The sequence below is a fragment of the Microtus ochrogaster genome, chromosome 4 (genome assembly GCF_000317375.1).
Source record: "Microtus ochrogaster isolate Prairie Vole_2 chromosome 4, MicOch1.0, whole genome shotgun sequence".
NCBI lineage: Eukaryota > Metazoa > Chordata > Mammalia > Rodentia > Cricetidae > Microtus > Microtus ochrogaster.
The window spans coordinates 14,821,174-14,840,470 of NC_022011.1; the positions used below are offsets into that span (position 1 = coordinate 14,821,174).

The 19,297-nt window shown below is 52.0% G+C and overlaps 1 protein-coding gene across 5 annotated transcripts in view; it reads right to left on the bottom strand.

The window, feature by feature from the left end:
- Positions 1-1,525: 1,525 nt before the first annotated feature.
- Slc12a3 (solute carrier family 12 member 3) overlaps positions 1,526-19,297 on the bottom strand; it is a 34,611-nt gene continuing 16,839 nt past the window's right edge. For 2 of the 5 annotated variants that reach the window (XM_005345607.3, XM_005345606.3), the window contains exons 18-27: positions 18,844-18,950; positions 17,661-17,773; positions 16,408-16,475; positions 16,025-16,034; positions 15,641-15,739; positions 14,251-14,362; positions 10,788-10,874; positions 10,057-10,192; positions 8,910-8,977; positions 1,526-2,845 (exon numbers count right to left, since the gene is read on the bottom strand). In XM_005345607.3, coding sequence (XP_005345664.1) covers positions 2,704-2,845; positions 8,910-8,977; positions 10,057-10,192; positions 10,788-10,874; positions 14,251-14,362; positions 15,641-15,739; positions 16,025-16,034; positions 16,408-16,475; positions 17,661-17,773; positions 18,844-18,950 — 942 coding nt within the window. In that variant the 3' untranslated portion in view covers positions 1,526-2,703. Of the gene's footprint in view, positions 2,846-8,909; positions 8,978-10,056; positions 10,193-10,787; positions 10,875-14,250; positions 14,363-15,640; positions 15,743-16,024; positions 16,035-16,407; positions 16,476-17,660; positions 17,774-18,843; positions 18,951-19,297 lie in introns of all 5 variants that reach the window. The other 3 variants (XM_005345610.3, XM_005345609.3, XM_005345608.3) reach the window with 2 other exon arrangements.

Sequence of the window (19,297 nt, forward strand, 5' to 3'; positions counted from 1 at the left end):
AGGGGGCGGGAAGGTAGGGGGCGGGAAGGTAGGGGGAGACTGGGGGTGAGTGGAGCTTGTCTCTTAATGGGACCGGGTACCCAGGTGACAGGAAAGGTCAGCAGAATAACAAAGGCTTCGTTTGGCTTATATTTCCATATTGTAGTCCATCTCTGAAGGAAGTCAGAACAGGAACCACACAGGACAACAACCTGGAGGCAGGAGCTGATGCAGAGACCACGGAGGCATGCTGCTTACTGGCTTGCTCAACCTGCTTTCTTATAGAACCCAGGACCACCAACCCAGGGATGGCACCTCCCACAACAAGGTGAGCCCTCCCCTATCCACCCCTAATTAAGAAAATGCCCTGCAGCAGGATCTTTTGGAGGCATTTTCTCAGCTGAGGCTCCTCCTTTCAGATGGCTCTACCTTGTGTCAAGTTGACACGTGACTAACCAGCACACACATACTTAACATTTTGAAGTCTTTTGTTTTGTTTTGTTTTTAAGTACCCAAAGCCAAAACATTCTGTAATCTCATGCCAAGGACTCCTTGGTGTCTGAAGGGGGACACCATTCGTCAGAAACTTGTTTATCATGTAGTTCTAGAAAAGCCAACATGGCCTAGTGGTGCAGGGCTTTCTATTGAGCTGGAAATTGGTGTAGGGTCCATAGACAGAAGGACAGTGACACCGCTAAGCCCTGAAGCCCCCACCTTGCTCAGCAAGCCCCTGACAACAGTGCTAACCTGAGAACAGTGGGGGTTTGTGAGAGCCTCAGACTGAAGTCCTTGGTTTTGAATGAGAAAACCTCAAGAAGGGGTTAGCTTTTGTGACCAAATGACCTCGAGTGACCTTGGAGGAAAATAGCCAAACCTGAGGATGGTTCTACCCTGGGGCCTTCCTCGGTTTTAGAGGAGCAGACCCAGCCACAGCACCAGACAACTCGACTTTCTGCCTCTGCCTGGCAAGAGCTCAAAGCCCACTGCATTTTGTACTTGGTGTCTCAACACGTGCTCCTGTGCCCTGCTCTCAACATGTTCATGTTTGTTCCACTCTTAGACCACAGCTGCGACCACTGTTCTTCGGGACCCAGCCTGCAGCAGCTGCTGCACACTCCATGGAGCTAAGTGTAAGCTCCCACCATTACCCTACCTCACCTTGACAACCTCCTCTCTCTCTCATCTGGGTTGTGGATCCCTCTGGCTCTGGGTGGTGGACCCCACCGGCTCTGGGCGGGTGGACCCCTCCAGCTCTGGGCGGGTGGACCCCTCCAGCTCTGGGCTGGGTACCATCTCTTTCTATCTTTCTTCCTCATCTTATCATCTCTATGTCCCCTCTGCTTCCCCTTTTAGAATCTGTGCTCCCCACCTTGCCACTCCCACAGTGCAACAGTCTTTTGCCAGGTTCCTTCTCTGTCTTTTTCAACTCCTGCCACCCGGACAAAGACATATGCACCATCCAGGCTCAGTCAGGGTCTCTACTGCTGTGATAAACACCATGGCCAAAAGCAACTTAGGGAGAAAAGGGTTTATTTTATCTTACAGTTCATCGTGAAGTGAAATTAGGGCAGGAACTAAGGCAGATGCCATGGAGGAACATTTGACTTGCTCCCCATGGCTTGCTTGTCTTGCTTTCTTTTACAACCCAGGTCCTCAGCGGTGGCAAGGCAACAGGGAGAGCTAGGCCCTGCCACATCAGTTGCTTCAAGGCCAAGCAGAGGGAGGCCTTTTGTCAATTGCAGTTTCTTCTTAGATGACCCTAGCTTGTGTCAAGTTGACAAAGCAAAACCCCAAACAACAGAGAAACTATCCAGCACAGGTCCTACGCACAACCTGTGGAAATTAAACCCATTTTCAAGTCCTTGATCGCTGCCCATTTAGTGGGTACGAAAATCATCTTGTAGATTGCAACCAACCTTTAAAAGAAGCAGAATAGAGACCGGGTGGGGCAGCATAGTTGGTAGAGTACTTGCCTGGTATCCGTAGGTTTGGTCCCTAACACCACATAAAGCTCCAGGCATGTGCCTGGAATCCCAGCACTCTGGAGTAGTGGCAGGAGGATCAGAAGTTTGAATCTTTTCTCGGTTGTGGGAGCAAGTTCAAGGCCAGCCTGGACTACCTGAGACTGTCAGAGGGAAGAAAGATTGGGGCAGAATACTGGAGGGCGCCCCCTAGAGTGAGAATACTGCTTTGCGATGCTTTGGGACAGTTGTTGCGAGTCTCCAGGAAAACCATGGAATGTATAATCAAAGAACCTTAATGACCCGGGGTTAAATAACCAGTGAGAACATCTAGGCGCTATCAGTGAAAGGCATCAGAGTGAGGGCTGAAGAAATGCACATTTCTGTGCAGGCTTTGTGCACAGGACCCTTGGTCCCTGGAGCTCTGCACAGGTCCTCAGGGAAGAAGACAGGTTTGGGGACACTGGGTAGTCTGGAGAGACTGCCAAACCCAGTGCTGGGACTCAATTTGCATACAAATCAAAGACAGCAATTCACTACTTGGTCAGCAAGAAAAAGCTTTTTAAAAAGAGAGAGAATCTTCTATAGACTTCCACACAGCTTCAAGGCCCAGTAGGTGTGTCTGTCAGGGCTCAGCCAGTTTGGAAACGCAGCATCTTCTACAGAGGGACCAGCAGATGTGAGGACCCCGAAGGAAGCAGAACACGGAGCTAGCTTGTCTCTAGCTGGAGAGTTCTGACTCCATCCACACCCTCAGCTTCGGTCACTGGCAGTAAAAGGTGAGCACGTTTTCCTGGTTGCCTCGGATAAGGACGACAGGAGGTCTGAGGTCCTGGGACAGGGTCTCCAGCCAGGCCATGTACAGCGAACTGGGGCACTTCCCCTTCCTTCCGATGGGCAAGGTGCTGTAGGAGGAAGGGTGGCAACAGAGGAATTACCCAGGGCTTCCCCACACAGCCCAGCCCAGGGCTTGTTTTCTGAAGGGTTCATCAGCTTGCTGCTCATTCATTGTTCCTTCCCACTCACGTTAAGGCCCCCTGCTGTCCTTCACTGAGGCCCTCAGAATACCTGGAGCCACAAAGCATTCCTAAGCGTTCCCTATGACCCATCCAGTCCCCTCCAGCCCTTCCAACCTCAGACACAGTGATAAGCACCAAGCTTGCTCCTGCCTTAGGACCTTTGCACTGGACGCTCTCGACACTTGGTAAACATGTCAACGTGCCCAGCTCTGGGTAGCTCCCTTGAATCATCCAGGTTTCTGCTTGAGGGCAGCTCCTCTGACTGACCACGCCTTTCCAGCCAATCCCCCATTTGACTGCTTTCATAGCCCTTCACGATCTTAAAGGTATCGCTAGTGGTGTTTCTTTGCTGTCTGTCTCCCCCGCTGGAAGGTGTGCTCGTCCACCTGCAGGCTGGGTCCACCTGACCTCTTCCCTCTGTGTCTGGAATCTCCCTGAGACAGCCAGGTTCAGCAGGGTGTTGCCGATTGACAGAGGCCAGCCCACCGGGTCCCGAGCACCACGCCAGGCTGGCCTTTCCAGCTACACACCTTCCCAGAGCCACAGCATGATGTGTTCATGGGCCGTGGCTGCACATCCTGGCCCCACCCCCTGAACCATGGAGGTTGTCAGGGCAACCCTAACACAGCCTCGCAGGACCCCTGATTGCACAACACCGTGCAAATAACAAGATGTCCTAGAAAGCTGTGCAGTTGTGTTTGGCTGTTTACACCAGAAAGTGACTATTCTACCATCTTAACGATTCTAAAGATATGCTGGGACTAAGTCCCAGCGCCTCCGGTTCAGCTTCTGGGAAATACAGGATCCCACAGAACCAGCTGTAGTGCATGAAGCTCGGACACCAGTGTTTACATGGGACTTGGCAATCTGACAGCCCCTCCACAGGCACGATTTCACCCGAGCTTTAGCATAGCCCGCCAGTGGACAGGGCCTTGGCAGTACCCCCGGCCAGCTGGAGCAGCCAGTCAGGCAAATTTGCACTGGACTGGGGTTCAGAGTTCAGAATCTGACCCCCTAAAAGCTGCTTGAGCGTTGGCTTTGCCGTGTCCTCAGCCACGTGGCTTTGGCAAAGTGCCCGACTGGCCCGAGCCTCAGAGTTCTCTAAAGTGACAGGTACTCCGCTTGTAGGCTGTCTGTGGGCACACACAGGGTGCAGGTGGTAGAGATGGGCCTTCAGCCAAGTCCCTAGAGATCTTTCTACCAGCTGCGCCTGCTTGCTACAACCTTGCATGCCCACTAAGAGCCTGTGACCATGAACTAAAATTCAGGGCCAGAAAAATAGCAGGACAAGCTCTGCCCTATTTTAAAAAGCGAGGTCCTGAGGAGCGGGGAAGGGGCAAGCACATCATCTGTCCCATAAAGCGGCTGTCGTCTTCACCCGAGAGCGTTTGTGATAGATCGTCCATGGAAAAGGCATAGACGAGAAGAAAGGCCAAGTTTAGGTGTCACAGGCACTCCTGAGGCCGAAGACACTGCCATCTGGGAAAGGCTCTATTATTATTATTTTTGGGAACCTAATAATTCACCTGCTTAAAAGGCCACAGGGCACAGGGGCCTGCCAGTTGAGAGCCAGGAAACACTCGTAGTTCCTACAGTAGGCAAGAAGTTCCCTCCCTCAGTGGAGCCTGTGGCCCTGTCCCAGGGACAGCACCTTTAACTCACTCCAGCACCGGCATGACACGCTGGCTCTCGCCAACAGGATATGCTCTCCCGAAACCGCTTATCTTTAGAGCAAAACTGGGAACAAAACAACTTCTGTTCAAAATTGCAGGGCAATGTTGGGTCAGCGCTAGAGTCAGAAGTGAAAGCCATGAGCAGAGCCACAGGAACAGGCTCTTGACCCAGCCGGAGGCTGTGGGACTGGTGACTGTGCCGGCCAATGCCTGTGCCGGTGTAGCTATACTCACACGCGCAGGCGGAGCTGTGGGGGTGCTTTGTCACATAAGCCACTGACGTGACGAGCAGACAGCCAGGTTCTGCCTCCAACCAGTGCTAGATTAGATGGCCAGGGCACCTGGTCCCAGAGAGGGACATTGCTTGCTTGTTGTCCTTTGAATATCTGGTGACAGGGGTCCTGAGCTCCTTCTCAGCCCCCTTCTGGGAGAGACTGTACAATTGGAATTTCTAGGGTTCCCAGGTCTCATGAGGTCTACCTGACCTCAACTACACCTTGAGAAATCCAGGCTGGTCACCAGCTTGGAGGGTTGTGACACTCACACTCACACACCCACACACAGCTTTTCTGTGCTCCCCAAGGAGTTGGCCCAAGAACTGGGGCCCTGTGGGGTGACAGCTGCAGTTGCTGGCTAGGGTGGGGTTTGTGCAGGCATCAAATCCAGGGTGACTGGACACACTGTTGCTGCTCTCGGCTAATCCTGGATGCCAAACCTAGCTGGAGAGAGTTTGACTTCTCCTGAAGTTTGGGGGTAGAAAGGAAAGGGAAGAAGAGGTGCTACTCAGGAAAATTTCTCATCATGGGGCCCCCGAGAGATAGGTTCATTTTGCAATCTTTTGTTGGGGGGTGGGGTGAGGCGGGTTTTGAGACAGAGTTTCTCCGTGAAACAGTCCTGACTGTCCTGGAACTCACTCTGTAGACCAGGCTAGCCCCAAACTAACAGAGATCTGCCTGCCTCTGCCTCCAGAGTGCTGGGATCAGAAGCATGTGCTACCACCGCCCAGTTAGATTCATTTTAATAGCAAATAAACGTGGGGTCACAACCTGGTGAAAAAGAATCCTAAACCCTGCTTCAGAGGTCATTAGGGAAACCAAGGCTAGAGAGACACCAAGGTTACACATTGAGTTAACAGCGGGTCATAATTGCAAGCTTGCTTCTTTGAAGAGACTGCAATAGGGAAGCTGTAGTGTCTCCCACCCGTGCACCCAGGAGAAGCCACACCCCAGGTCCCCCACCTGCACCCAGGAGAGGTCACACTCCAGGCCCCCCACCTGCACCCAGGAGAGGTCACACCCCAGGCCCCCACCTGGTTAGACGTCTTGGAGCCCGGGATAAAGCCACCTCCACTGCCTTGCCCTCTGGCTCAAGCCACACCCTGGGCCCAACACTGCCTAGGGAACCTTCTCTGAGAGGTGTTGGTGATGAAGCAAGCCCCTTTCCTCAGCACTTTCTCAGCAGGAAAACATGATCTCCTGCAGGCCCTGGGAGGTGCTCAGACACAATGGGTGTCACCAGACCACAGAAGTATAGTCACACAGGGTCCTATGCTCAGAGGGCACGCACTTAGCTTAAGGCCTTGGTGTCCTGTCTCAGTCTTGACCCCTTTTCAATGTTGTAAGCCACACAGAAGGGCGTTTCAAGGAAGAGTTTAACTTGGTAACTTCCTGTGTGGGACCCCACTCACTGGCTAGCTGAGAGCTGAATACGGGGAGCCAGTCCTTGAGGAAAAGCTTGTGCAGCCCTAGTGTCCTCTGGGGTGACCCAGGGATGGACTGGCAACTTCTTGAAGTCCGATCTCTGTGCCTTGGTGCTAACTGTCTGAGATCTTGGCCACCACTCTACACAGAACAGCACGAATCACTAGGGACTCTGAATGTCTTTCTGTCCTCGGACACATAAGAAGTGACTCGCAGGAACAAAGTCAGCAAGCCATTTGCTGTGATCTGAGTAGACAGAAACCAACTAAAATCCAACCCCTTAGAGGGTGCTGGGCAAGAGGTTTAGGAGCTAGGGGTTTAGGGAGGTGATCAGGCCAAGAGGTTAGCACCCACTTTACAAAACGGCTCTAGATAGTTCCGACCACGTGCAGACCCAGTGACATGTGAGTCTAGGACCAGAAGCTGGCCTTACCAAATACCAAATTTGCTAGCACTTTGGTAGCCCTCCCATCCTCCGGAACTATAAGAAATGAACTCCTGTTGTTTGTAAGGGACCTGGACTGTGGTATTTGGTTACAGTTCTGAGTGAACTAAAGACATGATTCCTAAACCTTGGTTCAGTGAGTGTCTGGAACTACAGCTGGAGTACTGTCCGAGAGACACACCCTCTGTCCCCACAGCCTTGCCTGGGTCATACTCTGGCAGATTTCCCATCGCTCTGTTAGCTGCTGACCAAACCCTGTGGTAGAAATAAAACACCATTGCTTTCCACACTGAGTAACTAACTGGCTGGTGCCATCTGACCCTACAGGCCTTCAGACAAGACTGAAGGGCCAGACCCTCCAGAAGCGGGGTTCTGATGCCACGCTTATCATGATCCCACGGGGTTTGTCCTCAGCTTTCACCTGCCACCTTCTTGTTTATCTGCCAGAAGGCCTTGGCATTTTAGGTCTTTCCCTGTTTGCCATATTGAGCTTCTCAAAGGGGCACTTACATGGCCAAGGGGAACAACGCTGGTGTCTCCTGAAAAGGAAGTACTTCTCACTGAAGTAGAGACCCCATTTACTCTTGTCACCCTAAGGAACTCCTTGGTACAGTCTCTTCTTGTGAATCCATTGTCAGCTATAGATATGACCTATGAAATCTAGGGGGCAACCAAGTTGGGAACCATTCTTGAGTCTCAGGCATTCTAAACCCAATATGGTGCTGAGTTTGAGGCCTCTCTGCAGTAGGTAAACAATCCTTGCCACACCCTTACTGCTTGTCCTGGTTAGTTTTTGGTCAACTTGACACAAAGTAGAGTCAGTTTTTTGAGATCAGCGCAACTGAGAAAATGACCTCAGCAGTGACATGTTTCATATGTTCATGGCCTGTGAAGTGTTTTCTTGATTAATAATTGATATGGGAGTACCTAGGCCTCGTGAGCAGTACCATCCCCGTGCTGTAAGGAGGGTGCTGTAAGAAAGGAGAGTGAGCAAGCCGTGAAGAGCAAGCCAGTAAGCAGCACTCCTCCATGGCCTCTGCTTCAGCTCCTGCCTCTAGGTTCCTGCTTTGAGTTCCTGTCTTGACCTCCCTGGATGACAGCCTATAAGCTGTAGGTTTGAAATACACATGTTCCCCCTCAACTTGCTTTTGGTCGTGGTGTTTATCACAGCAATAGAGACGCGACTCTACTGTTCACATCAGCAGATATGGGCTCGCTCTCCAGAGCAGATAACACTTGCCAGGTCTGCCAGGATGTTTAGACTCATGCACACCGAGAAGGATGCTGCTGAGAGCGCATGTGCCCATCACCTGTCCATAACAATAGCCGTCTCGTTATCAAGGAAGACTGACACTGGCCTTCCTCCTTGACACTCCTGCGGGTAGTAAGAATAAGATCCCATGTGGCTCATATCAGAACATTCCTTGAAAAGAAGGCCACCTCTTGACATGTTCATTGTTGCTGACTACCAGAGAGGCAGAGGTAGAAGGATCCCTGGTCTGAGTTCCATCTACATTTCAAAGCAAGTTTCATATGCTAGGCTAGGGGCTTTATGCTCTTGTGTGGTAGAAGCCCCTGCAAATGACAGGTCCCATCTGAGCAGAGAGATGACTTGGTGTTCTAGCAAGCATAGGAAAAGCCTTAATAAAATCCACATTATCCTAAGCTACAGGTGCGGATGTCTTTGCTGGCCATGGCCTTGGAGAGATGAGAGTCACATGGAGGCCCCCCCTTGCCACTGTCCCCGTTTACCGGCTCTTCCCTGGCTAACATTGGAGGGCAACATGGACTGCGTGTGGGTTCAGGGGGAGCAGTGCTGCTGGAGCGGCCTCTGCTCCTGCTGTCCAGAAAGGACACTCAAATCATTGAGGAATGGCAAATAGCCAACGAGAGCAATTTCCAAACTAGGAGACACACTGGCTTCTGGGAGGAGCTGCCTCCGTTTGCCAAGCCTATTTGGCATGAAAAAGAGTAAACAAGGGACAGCAAGGAAGATCGACACTGCCTGGGACACGTGAGACCTGTGACCTGCCAGCTGACACTCATCGGACTGGCCATGTTTTCTGAGCACCCACCAAGCTGAATCTGAAGCTGCAGCCCACATCCCAACAGGGAAGCCAGACGTGACTTACAGGAGGATCAGCGCAGCATCCCGAGAGTAATCCAGCAGAATCTCATTCAGCCTCACCTGCCGAAGGGACTGGGGCCAAGGAAATCAAGGTCACTTCCTACCTCCTCAACAGCACAACACCCCCAGCTTGCCTGGAGGTAGAATTATGCCCCTAGACAATTCCTGACTCCTCAGCCCCAGGAGAGCCTCCCTGAGCTTCAGAGTGCCACTCTTTGAAATAGGTATGATCTTCTCCTCCTCAGGGGATATGGATAAGATCAGATGAGCTAACTCTTGGCTCAGTGCTGGGCACACAGAAGACCCACTGGGAAACTATTTGGAGCAGGGGCAGGCTCCCCGTGGCGGACTTTGAGAAGGCTTTCTTTAGACACTTTGCTTGTTCGGTACTTTGTAAAGAGCCAGCTGATTCCAGGCTGGGAACATCTCCAAAGTCCCCAGGTGTGGGGTGCTGGCTGGGGGACACACCTTAACCTATGGCCGTCTCAAGTCCCTCAGAAATGAAGTCAACTCCCGGGACCTAAAAGTGGATGGATCCTCAGTGTAGGGAAAGGAACTTGAGGCAAGTGAGCTAGCCAAGTCTGGGACTCTCACCGTCTCACTGTTGTGAGGGCTGCCCTGTGTGTTGTAGGACATTTATCAGTTCCCCTGGTGTCTATGTAATATGAAATATCTGCCACATACATCCCTTGAGATGTGACTTCCCCCAAAATATCTCTAGATGATTGACAAATGTCCCTACCTGGGGAAGAGTGACAAATGGCCCCGGTTCAGGGCCCCTGACTTGAACTACTGAGAGACTAAGTAAGGTCTGCCCCTGGGTGCCTGGTCCTCCCATGTATTCATTCTACCTAAAAATGTCACTGTAGCCAATGTCAAAACAGCCTCCTCCCCGCTGTACACACAGATCTGGAAGAAGGACCCCAACCCGCCAGTGGCCAGCACCATTTACATGGCAGGAGGGCCAGTCTACCCCACCAAAGAAACATGAGGCTCCACAATGTCATGGCTCAGTCCTGTCACGTGACCCAAGGACATTTCAGGCCTTGGGAAGGGAAAGAAGGGTGGGGCCTAGTGGGAAATCCAAAGCTCAGGACAGAGACACACAGCTGGGACCCCAGGCCCTGGTGAGTCCCTTCCCTGTCTTGCACCTTAATTCTGTTCTTGTTAATCTCCTCATCTGAGATCTTCCAGGGACAGTCCCTCCTCATCTCGGCGACAGTGGCTTCATCCTTGAAACCATCATTCAGGCGGAAGGGTGCAATCATGTCCTCGAACCTCTTGGTACTGGGAAAGAAAGTACATGTAAGGCTGGGTGACATGGCCTTGTCTCCAGGGGACAGGAACTTGGAGGGAGCGCAAGGTAGGGATATCACCCACAGGACATACTCCTCAGACCAGACCTATCCAACCCTGTCATTTTATTAAATGACTTACATGTGACCTCAACTCTTGACAGGTCTGGCATTCGTCAGATTTTTGTATGTCCTCCACTGACCTGGTCCCTCCCCCAGTACTGCTGGCTACCCCACTGTCAACAAGAAAGACTGGACCCCATCCTCATTGAATTTCTGATCAGCTGGGTGATAGTAGGAAAATAAATACAAATAAGCAGGTATCCGAGGAAGATAAGCCCCGAGTCCTCCAATAGGGAATAGCAGGTACGGAAGGCCTCTCTGCTAGCTGAAGGAAATAGGTCCTTCTGAAGCCAGCTGTGTATACAAGGCAGAAGGTGCTGGGTGGAGAAACAGTTGAATGTGCAAAGGTCCTTCCTGAGTCACAGTGTGAAAAGCAGCACAGGAGCCAGAGGGCTGGAAGAAGGGAGGAGCAAACAGAGGAATCTACAGGGCCCGTGCAGGCCTTTCTGTCACACGGAACTCACTGCTCAGCCTGAGGCTTCTGATTGATGTCCGGAAGGATGTGAACTTCATGAAATCCCAGTCTGAACTTGCTCAAAAGAGAAATGATCCTGGAAGAGAGACACAGAACTTAAAAGACAGTATCCATCCATTCTGGTGTTTCTCACGCACCTGACGATGGGTAGCGCCGAACAGAACAGATGTGGCTAGCACAGGAGGCAAGGCGGCCAGGGAGCGAGAACCATGCGTGGAGAAAGTCAGAGAGTGGCAAGCACTGTGGAAAAACATTTGACCAGGATTTTCTAAGGGTCTGCTGGTCAGGAAGAGTCTGGGATGCTGCTAGATCTGGGATCACACTTGCAGAAGTGAGGGTCAAACGAGTGGAAGATGGAGAGAGAAACTGAAGAGAGGTGGAAGACAAAGACAGCAACACACAAGAGCTAGGAAGAAAACCAGAAAACTGCATGCTAGATGGTACCAAATCAGCATCTAAAGGAGAAGCCCACTGTGGTCTATGCAGTTGGGAAAGACTTCACATCTAGTTGGCTGGTACATGGTGAAGAAGGTATTATAGGCCCAAGGAGCTGGAAAAGGGCAACGTCCACATTGGAATCACCCAAGGATCTTGCAGAACATACCTACGGGTCCCCAGCCCAGTGCTGGGTCAGAGCCTAGGGCGATGCCCCCAGGATGGGATGTGCCCGCTGAGCTGAGGCCTGCTGGACTCACCGGAGGAGGAAGTCAGTGAGCAAAGGTGGAAGATGAAATGACTGGGAATGCACAGAGCATCCTAGGAAGTAGGAGCTGACCGGTCCAGGCTGGGGCCCCTGTGCCAAGACCCCTGATGGCTCTTGAACTTAGGAGTGAGACAAAAATTTTTTTCTAAGATTTATTTTTTATTTACATGTATGTGTGTGTGTTTCTGTGTTTGTAATGCCTTGTGTGTAAGGATGTCCAAGAAGGCCAGAAGAAGTCACATCCCCTGGAGCTAAACTTATAGGCAGTGTGAGTTGCCCATGTGGGTACTGGGACTCCGACTTTGGTACTGTACAAAGTCAGGAAGTACTATAAATGGCTGAACCATCTCTCCAGCCCCCTCCGTCCACTAGGCCTTTTTCATTTGTTTGTTTGGTTGGTTGGTTTGGATTGTTTTTGTTTGTTTGGTTTGTTTTTTGAGACAGGGTTGTTTTGCTAGCCCTGGCTGTCCTAGAACCGGCTATGTAGACCAGGTTGGCTTCAAACCCAGATATTTACCTGTCTCTGCCTCCCAAGTGCTGGAATTAAAGGCGTGCTCAACTTGGTTTGGTTTTTTGAAACCAAGTCTCCTGTCGGTCAGCCTGGCCTCCAACTCACTATATAGCTAAGGGAGACCTCGAACTTCTGACTCCCCCTGCCTCTGCCTCCCCAGCACTGACGATCACTCTCTACGTATGCAGTGTTGAGTATTACACTCAGGGCTTCACACACACTCGGCAGACATAACCAGCTGTGCCACATTCCCAGAAGTAGGGTTTGGAAAGCAGAGCTGTGGTGGCCTCATCCTGGAACACGTCAGGGGCCCAGGCCTGGGCATAGAGACAGCAGATTGCCTAGGCCCACTAAGTGGCAGTTGGGACAGAAGGGATATATATATATATATAACTGCTGTAAGAGCCACAGGCTGTTACCTGAGGGAACCACCCTGAGCTGAGCCAACCTCACGTTACCCAGCTGCCACCCAGAGCTGGGACAGAAAGCAAAGGCTTCCCAGAGCCTTCTGGTCTGTTTACTCTTGAAGCGTTCTGAAAGCCAGGTGCTGCTGTCCTCACCACTGCCCTTGGCTTTGCCAAAGAAAGACCTTTTGTTGGTAAAGTTCTCACCGCTTGTAGGGGGAGGAGAAGGGTGTGACAGGGACAATACCGCTGGGTCTCCCAAACTCAGAGGGTGACTAGAAGAAAGGAGAAAGGTGGAGCCCTGGTAGGAGGAGCCATGCGGGTCAGGGGCCGCCTCCCGTCCTGTCCTCAGGGCAGCACTGTCCTGGCCTAGAGCCTGCAGCAGGCTCTTTTCTTGGGGCAAACTGCCCCGATTTGTCCGACCTGGTCTCATTTTTGACCTTTAATCTTAATTTCCCTTGTTGGAAAGTCACCATTGCCCAACTCCTCCCCTACAACTCCTGCCAACTGGACACCTCCACCTCCGCGACCACGCCTCTGGGACCACGCCTCTCCATGTACTTCTGTGTCTATTTCAGGCAAGTCACCTTCTGCCTGAGTGCGAACTCAGGTTAAAATTTAATCCGTGTGTGTGTGTGTGTGTGTGACCATGGAAACAGAATCAGGTGTGTGTGTGTGTGTGTGTGTGTGTGTGTGTGTGTGTGTGTGTGTATGTGTGTGTGTGAGACCATGGAAACAGAATCAGGTTCTGGTGTTTATCCGCAGAACCTCTGGGAACATGCTTAGGATTGGAACTGGATCCGGTCATTGGGGTTGCATCTTATGATCGAACTGCACTTTGTTGGGTTCATGAGAAAGAGGGAAACACACACACACTGCCTGTATCTTGGTAATGTCCTATGTCACCATAACCTCAGTTCTCTGCCAGTAAGAAGGCCATCACAAGATGCAGGCCTTAGACAGACCCTCCGGGACTATGAGCAAAAGGAAACCTCTTTTCCTCAAGAGACAGAGGGGCTCGAGATGTGTGTGACAGTCATTTAAAAAGGGCTAAAAAGACACGCTTCAAAAGCAAATTCTAGCTTCTAATTAAACAGAAACAACATTTGTGGCCAGGAAGAGGTAACAATGAAAACCCATATAAAAGCCTCAGAGTCACCAAATTCTGGCCAGATGGCATGGTCTCCCAAGCCAGTGAGCCAGGCCTGCTCTGTTTGCTAAGACAGGACAAATGAGTTCAAGAATAAGCTAGCCTTACACCAAGATCTCTGGCCAAATCAGCCAGAGACCTGAGAAGGAATTAAAATCACTTCTCACCAAGAGCTTTGGTGGGGTTTTTGTTGTTAGTGTTTTGTTTTGTTTTTTTCTGATCATTTGCTACTGCTCCTGGTCACTTAGGTTACCTCATGTCTCTCTGGGAACCTGCATCCCTGTTTGGGGGACTGTGTCAGAAAGGTTCTAAAAAAAAAAAAATTAAAAAGAAAAATAAAACAAAGAAAGGTTGTAGTCTTGCTTCACTTACCTCCATCCTGCCTCTCACATGACTCTGTCCTCGGAGAGCCTCGTGATTCCAGCACTTACCACCTGTTCCTATCATAGCGAACAGCAGGGCACCTGGGTCATCTTGGGGGGAGACAGGAAGCCAGCACTTTGGAAAGGGAGAGAGCTCCTGCCTGAGTTCCGGGCACCATTGCTATGGGCTGGAGAGAGCTGGCCTGGGCTTTGGGACAATCTCAGGGCCACCCAGGGACACAGGTGGTTACAGGGACAGGGAGTCAGGCAGCTTCAGGGAGTCAAGATGGCAGGCCCGTACAGCCCCATGGTCCCCACTTACGCCTTTCTCTCTTCGTCCATCCTGTTGATCTGGCCCCCAACAAACACCCGGATCTTGCATTTGCCCCATCTCCTCTTGCGGTGCAGGAGATAGGGGATAAGGAGGGTGAGGCCTGGCAGGGACAATCCCAGGAGGCAAGAGGGACAGACTCAGGACACAGTCCTCTGTCTGTTTCCACCCCAGACTGCCACAGCAAAACCCTCCCTTGGGACCTTAGCTGAGGAGGAACTCACAGACTAAACTGACTTTGGTGCTCAGTGGGCTGTGGTTTATTTGGCTAATGAAGGAGTTTGGGCTTTTTCTTTGCTTTTTTTTTTTTTTTTTTTTTTTGTAGCCCTGGCTGTCCTGGAACTCTCTGTAGACCAGGCTGGCCTTGAACTCAGATCTGCCTGCCTCTGTCTCCCAGTCATTTGGCCCTTTTGAGACAAGGTATTATTATGTAGCTGAGGCCAACTTTGAACTCCTGATCCTCCTGCCTCTACTTCCTTAGTGCTTGGATTGTAGGTATGTGACACCGTGCTCCCAGGCAATGAGGTGGTTTTAAACAAGCAAACCGGCACTGAGCACTTGGCATGAGAGGTGGGGGTGGGGAGGTTGCACGTGACCATCAGGATGATCCTCACTTATTTCCTGAAAACTGAACAGCTGACCAATGTGTACGAGCCATCTGACCATGTCATTTCTCCACACCCGGTCAAGGCCCGCCACCGTGAGATCAGTGTATGCTCCTCTGTGCCTCAGTTTCCTTTTTTCAGAGAGAAAGACTGCATTGGGCTAGCCCACAAGAGCACTTGCTGCCAGGCACAGAGTCACACAGCCCAGCCTGCACAGGTGTCAGTGAGCTACCCAGTTACTCCTGGATATCCAGAGGGGACTTGGCTCCAGGACATACCTGCAGGGGCCACACTCCTTCTCCAGTAAGGTGTGGGATCTGTGTGGAGCCTACACAGGGCCTTGCATTTCCCTTAGGTCATTTCCTGTCACACCCGCCACAGGGCATGTGCCATGAAAATTGTTCCTGGGTTTTATTGTGGAGGAAATGGTGCCAGGAAAATTAGTTTGTATATAATTGATACAGACTGTTTTTTTTTTCTTTCAGTATCTTGATCTACAGCAGGACGGGACTGATGTGGAACCCACAAAAACAGATGACATATATTCAGTTAGGGCAGGGCTGTGGTCTCTTTCTGACTCTATTAAAGGTAGAATCATTAAAGTTTGAGATTTGTGTTCTAAGATCAGGACAGGCTATGGCCTCTGTCCACTTTGCTGGCTTCTGGGTCCCACCAGAGACCTCAGCAAGCACAGCCTTGAAGGGCAGGTCAGAAGACCCAGAGACCTGGAGGACAGAGAGTCCCAGGGGACAGGGATAGGTCTGAGGGGACCTGACCTCCATCATCAAACAGCCAGTAGATGTCAATGGTCTTCTTGCCTTGCTCCGACTGGAAGATGGTGCTGGTCTGCTCTTCCTGTACCAATGCCTCTGGGGCTGCTGAAGAAGGGGCGGGTCTGAGCAGAGTCCACAGGCTCACTGCCAGGACCTGCCTGAAAACAGCCAGCTTTCCCAAGGAGGTAGGCTGGCCATTGTCACCAAGGTGGGTGTGCAGTGGCCCGAGGCATCCTGCAGGCCTGGCCAGACACCACTAATGTCCTTTCCCATGCTCCTTAGAGTGAGCCTCTTCCAGTCTCCCAATTCCGTTCTCGTGGACCCTGAGGTCGCGGGCAACTGTTGTTTGGGAGCACGCAACCTTCTCTGCAGCAACCCTGTTCAGACCGAGCCTGCCCTTTTTTGTGTTCCTCTTCTCCCCCTCACAAAGACAGGGTACCCCTGCACCTGCTGCCAGTTCCCCCCAGAGGTCCCTGAAAGAAGGGAACCGCATGCTACTCCTCTCTGTGTATGGCATTTAAACATGACTGGGCAGGGGGGAATTTGCAAGGGGTGAAACTTCAGCCCACAGCCCCAAAGCCATTACTGGGTTGGTCATCTTCAACAGGAACCCAAAACCCACAGCAACCCGACCTCAGTTTTTAGGACACCATTGTCACGAGAGACAGCCATTTACTCTTGGCCCAGTTCCCAGATGACCTGACACGAGCAACCCCACAGTCCAAGAGCACCCCGATCTTCTGAGTGGGGGGAGCTGACCCGTGCCAGACACAGAGAGATGGCCTAGTGCCACTGCCACTGCCACTGACTCCCCTGCCCTCCTCTACTGGGTCAAACACTTTTTTTTTTTTTTTTTTTTTTGGTTTTTCGAGACAGGGTTTCTCTGTGGTTTTGGAGCCTGTCCTGGAACTAGCTCTTGTAGACCAGGCTGGTCTCGAACTCACAGAGATCCGCCTGCCTCTGCCTCCCGAGTGCTGGGATTAAAGGCGTGTGCCACCACCGCCCGGCGGGTCAAACACTTTTAACCGCAAAAACGGGGACAGCTGGGTAGGCGCTTCTGCCTGAGGATGCTGGGGTCCTCACCCCGTGGAGCTCCCCTAACACTAAAGAAAATTCCTCTGCCCTTGTCCAGGGTAACTGGCTGCTGCCTGCTTCCCTTTGCCCTGGCTCCTGCCCTGCCCGCCCCCAGGCCTGCTGTTTTGACTTTCTCTTGCTCCTCCACAAGACAGACCACTGGCTGGTGGAGGGTGCCCCCTCCCCCAGCCACTCTTCCCTCAGCTCCACTCTCCTCAGCAACAGGCAGGCCTGAGGCCTCTGAGCACCCAGCATCCATTTCCTCAGGACACTTTCACATCCACCATGATAAGCATCTGCTTTGCCCTCAGAGGTAGCACCCTGGGTGGGTAGGGGCTTTGTGTGTCCCCTGCTTACAGCAGTCACAACATCTAGGCTTCTGACTCTGTCACAGTGGCTGCATAAATATTTACTGTCTAGATGCTATGGGCAGGCATGTCCTTGGCCACTGATGACAATGCCCTGCCTGCAAAGAACAGAGTCCTGCTGGTGTGTCTTCCAGAAGACCTGACCTCTCTTGGTCTTCCCCACATCTAACCATCACTGATTCAGACTCTCCATATCAGGGGCAACTTCCAGAAACATTCCTATTCAGAGCCCCAAGGACAGACTTGAGATCTTGAGATGGTCCAGTGCCCATGGCCTTTAAGTATTTTCCTTGTGGTGTTTCTATGTGGGCAGGCGCCTCCTCTTTGCCTTTTTCTCTCTCCGATCCTCTTTACCCACGTGGTTATCTGAGCGTCACTGCGCGCAGGAAGTTCTAGTTCCCTGTCTGTGCCTAACTGGAAGCATGACCTTGACCTGGACACTTCCCCATTCTGGGCCTCAGTTCCGTTTAGAAACCTTGGGCTCCAAAGCACCATTAAGGACTGGCTATCTACAAGTCAGTGGCCTCGCTAATTCTTCCCTTTCTTCCTCGCACGGCTCAGAAGAATTGTCGGGTTTTGACAGGGGCTGATGGGATGCAGTGTGTACTCACTGTGCATCTGCATGACCTCGGAGATGTTGAGCCCCTCACGCATCCTCAGGACACACACGCCATAGTTGAAGTCAAAGGCATCGCTGGAAAAGAGATGTGGAGTCAAGCCGCTGGCCCTGTGACCTGGCTCCCCATGTCTAGTGTTGGTCTGTGGGCCTCAGTTTCCCTGTGTGTGTAGTATACAGGCAGAACTGGAGTGTCATCTGTGACACTCCTGGGTCCTGCTTCATGTCACACCTGTTCCTTCCCACCAGTTGATTTTGTAAACTTCTCTGCCGCAGTAGTGGGGCTTGGGGACTCTAACCTCCACTTCACACAGGAAAACCTGTCCGGTGTCAGACAGTAAGGAACCGAGTAGCTAGCACTAGGACTATCTGACCGGGACTGTAAGCCAATGGATAGGTGTGCCCATAGGAATGGCCTCTCTCACACGACACTACCAAGGCCCCCGAGGGTCTGGCCCACCCAGCTAAGCTCCCTCTTTAGACTCCTTTAGTTACACATCTGGACACTGGAGCAGCAAGGAGCCTGGGGACCAGATTTTCTACCCTGTGTCATAATTGGGTCAAGCAGTTGGGGTGACAGCTGAGTCACGTAGTGGGTTAGCAGCAGACCCGGATGTAGGTTCCAAGGCCTCACAGCTCAGCCTTGTGTTTGGATGGTACTCTCCCTCTGTGTGGTATAGCGTTGGAAAGGCAACCCAGATAGGCATTCCTCACACCTGCAAAGGAAAGAGCTGGAGGGCTGAGGCTTAGAGTCAATCTGGAAACCCTTGGGCACTGTCCTTGGGCCGAGTTCCCCACCTCAGCTCCCAGCTTGAGCCGGGCAACTGTGAGAACTTCAAGGATGTTTGCCTAACAACCACCCTTCAAGCTACCCTGGGAAGCTAAGTATTCCAGCAACTCTGGACCTGCATTCTGAGGGGCACAACTGTCCAGAGCTTTCTCCAGCTTGCCCTAATCCCCACTGCTCCCCCGGAGTCCCACACCTGGTCCACCCGACTCCTCGTGTTGCCGCTCTGACTTCAGGGGAGACCTCAGCCTTCATCAAGTGACTCGGGTGTCTACACAGCCACTACTCTGCTTCCCCAGGCCCAGGGAGCCCCAGGGGCCCGAGGCAACAGCTCCCCGAGGGCACCTTCGCGCTCACTCACTGCAGGATGCCAATGTAGTCCTCCACGGTGGCCGGGTGAGCCGACTGCCAATTTTTCTTGAATCCGAGCACCAGAATGTTGGGCTTCATTCTTCCCAGCCCTGAGGCCTATCGGGTAGGGGTGGGGAGTCAGTCAGAAGATGGAGTGGTTGGTATTCAAGCCTTGGGATCAGTAGGGGCTCTGTGCTGTGGCAAATGACCAGGGTGGGGCTCGTGCTCATCCCAGCCACCCCTACCGCCCATGCTTCAGGGGCTCAGGGTTCAGTCCATCCAGAAAGTGTGCCGAGTTAGAGGACTCAGGCTACCTGATCCTCTCTCTTTTCCTCCCTCCCCCCATGGTTGATCCTCCAGTCTCTGTCTCAGTGAGTGAGGATTATAGGAGTTCACATCCTAACAGGCTCTTTCTCCCCCTCCCACCCCACCCCACACCCCATCCAGATTCTTTAAAACATTTG